The sequence below is a fragment of the Belonocnema kinseyi genome, chromosome 10 (genome assembly GCF_010883055.1).
Source record: "Belonocnema kinseyi isolate 2016_QV_RU_SX_M_011 chromosome 10, B_treatae_v1, whole genome shotgun sequence".
NCBI classification, from domain to species: Eukaryota; Metazoa; Arthropoda; class Insecta; order Hymenoptera; family Cynipidae; genus Belonocnema; species Belonocnema kinseyi.
The window spans coordinates 109,706,908-109,714,554 of record NC_046666.1 but is presented as its reverse complement, the minus strand read 5'-3'; the positions used below and the strand labels follow the sequence as shown (position 1 = coordinate 109,714,554).

The 7,647-nt window shown below is 30.8% G+C and overlaps 1 protein-coding gene across 7 annotated transcripts in view; it reads right to left on the bottom strand.

The window, feature by feature from the left end:
* LOC117181487 (protein pangolin, isoforms A/H/I/S) overlaps positions 1-7,647 on the bottom strand; it is a 786,230-nt gene that overhangs the window by 18,966 nt on the left and 759,617 nt on the right. For 2 of the 7 annotated variants that reach the window (XR_004468130.1, XM_033374197.1), the window contains exon 12: positions 7,094-7,334. The exons of the other annotated variants lie outside the window; for them this stretch is intronic. Coding sequence is in view for 1 of the 2 variants with exons in the window: in XM_033374197.1 (XP_033230088.1) it covers positions 7,142-7,334 (193 nt within the window). In the remaining variant the exon portion in view is untranslated. The remainder of the gene's footprint in view (positions 1-7,093; positions 7,335-7,647) is intronic. 7 annotated transcript variants of the gene reach the window in all.

Below are 7,647 nucleotides of genomic sequence, written 5' to 3'. Positions count from 1 at the left end.
CCGTTGATAATTAATTAATCAGTTAAAAAAATAAGAAGTATTAAACAATTATTTTCATTGAAACATTCAAATATTGTTTTCATTATATTCTCCTTTTTTAAAGCATAATTTTTATACATCTAATCCATTTATTATCTTGCAAACTAATTGAAATAAATTAAAATATATGTACATATAAGTTTGAAAATGGAATTCACTCTCATTTCGCAACATCGCAATCACAATCACAAACATCACAAACTTCTATACTAAAGGTATTAGCTAATATTTAATTACATAATCTGATATTAAATACAGTATAACCTCGCTTACCCGAGGACGCTTTATCCGAGATCGAGATTATCCATTATCCGAGGTTGAAAGAAAAATATTTGACCCGTCTTATCCGAGCTATATCGCACGAGTAGTTCGAATTATCCGAGCCTCATGCATTATTCTTGCATATGGCATTATAGAATTATTTGAATTGAATCATTCAAATAGTTTTTACATTGTGTTTTTTTTAAATTTGAAATATTAATAATCTTTCAAACTATCCCATAAAAAAATTAAAATATATGTTCATATCATTTCGAAATTAGAATTCAGATACTAATTTCACAAAAGTACAAAAATACATACAAATAATACAATTCAAATGTATCTTAAGCATTAATAAACTTTGGCTATACAAAATATATAAAATATTCAATTATACAACCTTCAAGTCGATTCTCGATTCATATGCATAATTTAAAAAAATTTTAATTTAATCTTTAAGTCAATTAATATTTGGAAAAAAATGTATCAGCTAATACATAATTAATCTGTTGAAACAGACATCAAAATATAATTTGCATTCAAACATTGAAATAACTTTTAATCAACATCTTATTAAACATTTTAAATTTCATTAATAAAAAAGTCATTTATAGCGACTTTTAATATTAATTTAAGAGAAAAAATTAATACATTTTTACATATAATTTTTAAAATTGAATTAAAATATTCATCTCAGAACACCAGCATAATTCCGACAAATTAATTAATTGAAATAAGAGTTTCTTTAAAAATAAATAAATGTATAACATACAAAGCATATTCAATGTTACATTATATAATATAATTATATAATATAATTCAGTTTGTATCAGTTAGTCAGTTTACAAAATAAGAAGCATTAAACTATAATTCTCATTAAAACCTTTAAGAATTTTTAGTTAATAATTTTTTTTAAATTTTGAAGCTTCATTTCTAAAATTTTTATTTATTACTAAACTGCTAAACTAGTTCCAAAAAATGTGAGTTTTAGTCAAATAATTTGATAATTAATTAATTATTTCACAACATAAAAAGCATTACACAAATATTTTCATTTAAACATTCAAATAATGTTTACATTATATTCTCATTTAAATTTGAAACTGCATTTCTGCACATCTGATTTATTAATAACCTTTTTAACTAAATTTTTTTAAAAACTTACAATATATGTATATGTAATTTAGAAAATTGAATTTAGATACTCATTTCACCTTATCACAAGCTAAATAAACTTTTATTCAACAAATTATAGATAAAATTCAATTACATAACCTTCATCTAAAGCACCGATTTATTTAATTAATTTTAAACAATTAAAATTTAGTCTATATGTAATTTAACATTGGGAATATTACTAATCAGTGAATAATATTTAATAATAACTTCACAATAATAACATAGTTAAACCATGATTTTCATTGGAATATTCAAATAATTTTTTATTTTGTTTTAACTCTTTCGAGAATATGTAACTTTTAACAGAATCAGCTAATAATTAGTCATTAAAATTTTTCTGGAAATTTGAATTATTAATAACCTTCTAAACTAATTCCAGAAAAAATTAAGGCACATCTACCTATAATTTCAAAAACTGAATTCAGATACTCATTTCAGAACATCGCAAACTTAAAAAAAAATGATATAATTGTAATGGAGGTATGTGAACACTTTAAGACCCACTGGGAACTTTAGTTCCCAAAAACGCGTTAAAAAATCCATATCGTTGCAAAAAATTAATATTTTTTCAATTCCTTTCATGCATATACAACAGATTGTTATTTTTATCTGTAAAAAATTTGAAACTGAATACAAAAAATAAATTTTTATTATAACAAGAATAGGTAAATATTCAATTACATAACCTTAAAGTGAGCAATCAATTATTTATGTCACTTAATTGAAAAAAATTTACATTCAATTCTTATGGAATTTCTTTCTTGGAAAAAAAATTAATCCGTCCATAGATATTTAATCAGTTTATAAAATGAAAAGCAATAAACAATTATTGAATTCATATAATTGCTTTACAACATCGGAAACATTTTTAAAAATATTAAATTGTAATTCATTTTATTTTATTATAAGCAAAAAATGGACGTATTATGCATAATAATTCATTACAGAATAACAGCTGTTATTGAAACTTTGAAAGTAAAAGTAAAAGCACATAAATCGAAATAATTATGTACGAGTATTTGTATATAGAGAATAATCGTTTTAAATTATAAGTTTCAACATTCAATTTGTGCCCTTTTAGAGACATCTCAAATGTTAGAATCGTGTTGTAAAGTGTAAATAAAATTTCCAAAAACACATTTGACTTAAATTTTCTCAAAAAGTCTGACGTAAGAGAAAGCTTTCGAATGCTGATTCGGATTTAGCGACAAGAAGACTACGAGAAAGTCTACGGTACCAGTAGTTATTAATTTGTCATTTCATATATCATGTGACTTGAAGTATTTAAGACATCGTTTGGATCTTTTGTCTTTATCTTTATATTATTTATATTTATTATATTGCCTTTATATCAATGTACGTTTAAATCAAGTCGCCCATTTAAACCAGCCAAAACTCTGTTTTTATACGTAATTCTGTATACAATTTTTGGATAATTTGATAACGTATCCTACTGCGTAGATATCTCAGCAACTATTATACTGAAAATTACCTTCAAAAATGCACATTTCTTTTCAAAATCAAGATCAAAAAAGAATCTGGACAATTTTTAGGAATTTTTTTAAATTTTGCACATTTTTTCAAAGTTTTAGGCAAAATTTGAATAATTTAAAATTAATTAAAATAAATTGGAAATATTCTTTAATTATTAGCAGTTAAAAATGAGAATTGAAATCAGAATTTTCAATTAATTTCCATTTTCAACCACTGAAAATTGAAAATCAAATTTTCAAAAGTTGAGTTTTTGTTTTGAAAGTTTTTAAAGGCAGTTCACGCACGCAAAATTCGTACAAAAGTTTAAACTCAGGCCGATCCAAAACGCCATTGCGTTTCTCCTAACTTTTCGTCAAAACTTTTGATTAGTTTTGTACACTTTCGTTCGCGATTCAAACAAACCAAGAATATACGTATACGTGGCATACTGTTTAAGCAATAAGCGTGGCCACGCCGCAATCAGTTTAGTGTCTATGGCTAGCTATTCACACACGTGGATTTGACAAGCTCCTTCATCAGCAAGGCAAACAGTGTTGCCAAATGGCCAGTATTTCCCTGCGCTCTATTTATTCCGTAAATAAAAATATTATTCTTTGGACAATTATATCTCTTACACTAAATTCAATAAAAAATTGCAGTTTTATATAATTTTTGTATTATATGCTTCTATACATCTCTAGTTTCCTAAATCACAAAACCGCTTAGACACTTAACAATTAAAAGTGTATAAGTTTATCTCGTTTTCTATATGGGACCCATGTAAAAGGTACTGTTTTCTGTAGATAATATCCAGTATATCATATCTACCTTCACAAGCTCAACATTGAGTTAAAACTGCAATGACGTTGTATGCTAATTTTGTTGTATGTATTACGAAAATTCCAGAAAATTCCTAAGAAAAGTAAAATCTCCCGTGAACTACCTACATTTGAAAACTTCAAAACCTTGAAAAAACTTAAATATTGTATTTCGAAATTTTTGACTTTGATCTTGAAAAGATATGTGCATTTTTTAATACATGTTTTAGTATAATGGGTGCTGAGATATCTACGTAGTATCTAGCATACGTTATTAAATTATCCAAAGCTTGTATACAAAGTTGAAATGGGGACTGGTTAAAATGGGGGCTTTGATTTAAACGTACCAATGCAACTTACAGTAGCTTCCAGCTGAGCGTCAAATGGCCCCGCTGAGCAGCGAGTTCGAAATCGAGCGCCTTACAATAAGAAGGATGAGCTGAGCCGTCAAATTACAGGTATAACTCGGTACCCAGACTTTGTCTTTAGCCGGGATAAGTGTAAAAATAAGTACTGAAATAAGTATTGCAGGACTTAGGCCGCGGTCAGGTTTCTCACCAAGTGCACTCGTCAAGTGAACCTGTAAATGGGGCACAGTTTAAGAGAGTGAACTGCAAAGTGTCATGTTCTTTGAACGGGTGCGTTTGAAAATCTTTGGCGCGAATTTAAAGATTGTCAGGTTATGTTCAAATATAACAATATATAATGGGGAGGCAGCGAAAGAAAATTAAAACGATAAGTTTACAGCAATCTTAGAAAGTCATGAAGAAGATAGTAATTATGAGTTGGAAAGTGGCATTTGTGATGGAAATTTCAACGAAAGTTCGAGGCCCAAAGGAAACGCACACTAAAATAATAGGATTTGCCATTATGGGATTTTGGTCTTCAGCAAATCAATTATTATCTAGCGCGGATTCTATATCTATATTCTTTTTTAGACTCTTCGAAATTGACTTTTCTTTTTACTGCAGGTTTTATACAAGTTTAATTTAAATATGCCCAATTTTCCAAATTCCTGCTAATTCCTCCCGCCAATTTCTGTGCTCACCCGCATTCACCTACCTCTTCTCGACTTCTCGGGAGTATTCCCGCGAGTTGAGTGCTATCGGTACAGTCTTCCACAAGAAGACAACAGCTTTAAATTACGAAGTCTGTATCTGTAGTAGGTACATGAAATAGGAGGTCCATCATCTCCACACATTAGAAAAAGAAAGAGAAAGAAAAAACTGTGCAGGAATACCTACATATTTTGGAAACAATATTTGCAAACAAAACAATTGTTTAAAAATCGATACAGTCTTACATCATTTGTAGGTATTCATTCAGCACTCAAGAGGTCCTCGAGATATCTTTGGTTTAAAAGATCAAGAAAAAACCCCGGATTAGGAATATCTTGATATTTTTTTCAAAATTCTGTGCAGTTTTTGTATAACCTAATTTTTCCTAATTTTATTTTTTATTAACCAACCTTTTTCCCTGTACACGATTGCCTCAAGAGACTTTAGCATAGCTCATTAAGGTCCAAATTATGTGAAACACAATTTACAGCTAAATATACAATTTTATCGACTTTTTATTGGTCCGAGCTTTATCAGTAAACTGAACGCTTTCTTTTGAGTCTTCATTCGTGTCAATATCTCCATTGAAGCCGAAGATTATTTTTTCTTAATTTAACAATTCTGGTGACCACAATTTTAAATATTTCTTAATTTTCAAAGTTAGACTCTATTCACAAATAGCCAAGTACTTCCCTTGAATTTTTTCCGGACAGTTTTGCGACTTTACGAACTGATGAAAGTTAACTTTTAAAATATAGGTTTCGTTATCAGTAATTTTCTCCACATTTTTTGCTCTTAAAAAAACAAAATAAATTTCATCGAGATACGAGAAACGCCATTTAACAAGTAGAAAAATTTCGAATCAGTTTTGGTAAATGCGAACTCAGTGCGATTATTTTTCACTGAGATAGATAGAGCTACTTTTTCCCAAGTGTCAGGACTTTTTGTCCCGATATTAGTTAAATTTACATTCTTGCCGCCCGTGATAACTGTACTATACTATTTCTTGGTTTCTACTTTTTGAACTCGTTTTTCTTAAAAACATAGGATAAAAACCTCTAATAAAACAAAATGTTAGATAATGTATTTTAGATAGATTTCCTGCAATTATTCGTTCTAATACAGTGAAACTCTTTTATAGCACCGATTTTGGGGTTGGTGGTGGGTGGGAACTACCTCATTATGAATATTTAAACTGAATATTTATTGAAAATGAGGGAGTAACTTTATTGCTACGCGTTAAATTAATGTTTTACCTTCTTACGTTCCTTAAACGTTTATCGGTCGCTAAGCATCTGGTTTAAAAGGAGGGCTTTCTCTTATAGTAAATATTGAATCCAGATATTCGGTTGCTCACTCAAATAAGGTGAGGTTTTTACTAATTCCGCGTCAAGAATTGACAGTTCTAAATTCAAAATTCTGCAGTGGGGCTCCGATGTCTGAACTTGATCGGACCTCTCTTTACCTCGCCCCCCCCCCTCTCTATCTAATACTTCCTATTTTTCATTGTTGAGTCATAGAGCCTACTGTTAGCTACGATAACGCCAACAATTTAGAACTATTCAGAAGAAACTTGAATTTCAATTAATCATTAACGAGAAATCTTATAGTAAATAACCACAAGCTTATTTTATCATGGCACGAAATAATCCGATCAGTCCCATCAGCTTTAGTATGAATCGGAGCCCCACTACTGCTCGGCTTGAGTTCTTGTCGTGCTAAATCGCGTGTGTCTCCCGGTTTGAGTAACTGTCGGAAAGTCGTGACGAATTTATATAGGTAGGCCGTTAGGGTAGAGTGCCTTACCGCAATGCTCCTGCTTGGCCACGCCTGAGTGTTTCAATATTCTATCAATATTTCACTAATATTGCAATATTGATCAGTATTTTTAAAGCCTGAAGTTTAGGAAGTAACATTTTAAGTGTACCATAAATTGAGGTAGAATGTATTATACTACTTATGCATGATCTACAGATCAGTCATGCTAAAGGCCACACCGAGAAATATTCAACTAAAAATTGAAAACGATAAAACAACAATAAGCTTAAAAGAGCCACAACAATGAGAAACAATGCGAGCACTAGGAGATCGCTTAGCTGCTCACCCTGTTTCATCCGCTCGAAATTTTCATAATAAACTTGTGAAAGAATGTAAATTTGCTAATCCAGTCACATTTTAAGATAACAAAGCTACTGAAGAGAATTGACGAGCGGTTAACAAGCTGAGTGAGAGCTGGCGAACCCTTAGATCACTTTCGGGACTGACCACTGTTTAAGAAGAAGTGTTGCAGTAGAAGGGAGGCGATAGGCTTGACTAGAGATTAACATAAGTGGGTTCTTGCTGAGGCGAGGAGGCATTGGAGGCAGCATTGGTATTTGACGGAGCAGCTGTGGCCGCTACCGTTCCGCCACCACCTCCAGCTCCGACCCCGGCCCCCACGCTACTTCCCACACCATGATGAATTATGCTCGCGTGGATGCCCATCCCCGCTCCATGCTCCACTGGGCTGCCAAAACCAACCACTAGCCATTAAACGGGCGTTTGTAGTGGCATTGCTTTATACAATTCCACCGCAAAAATCCACAAAGAGTCGTCACCCACACGTATTTCCATACATATAAATTCAAAGTAATAATGGTAATTAAAGATTATTATGTAAAGTTTTGAGAAAAAAGGGTTTAATTTCGTACATTTATTGACTTATAGTTCTGACATTCTGAATCAGAAAATATGTCTCCCAACCGAGCACCTTTTTTACATCCAAATACACTTATTTTCTTCTTGCTTAAACGTACAGGCCATTCTGAAAAATAGTTTCG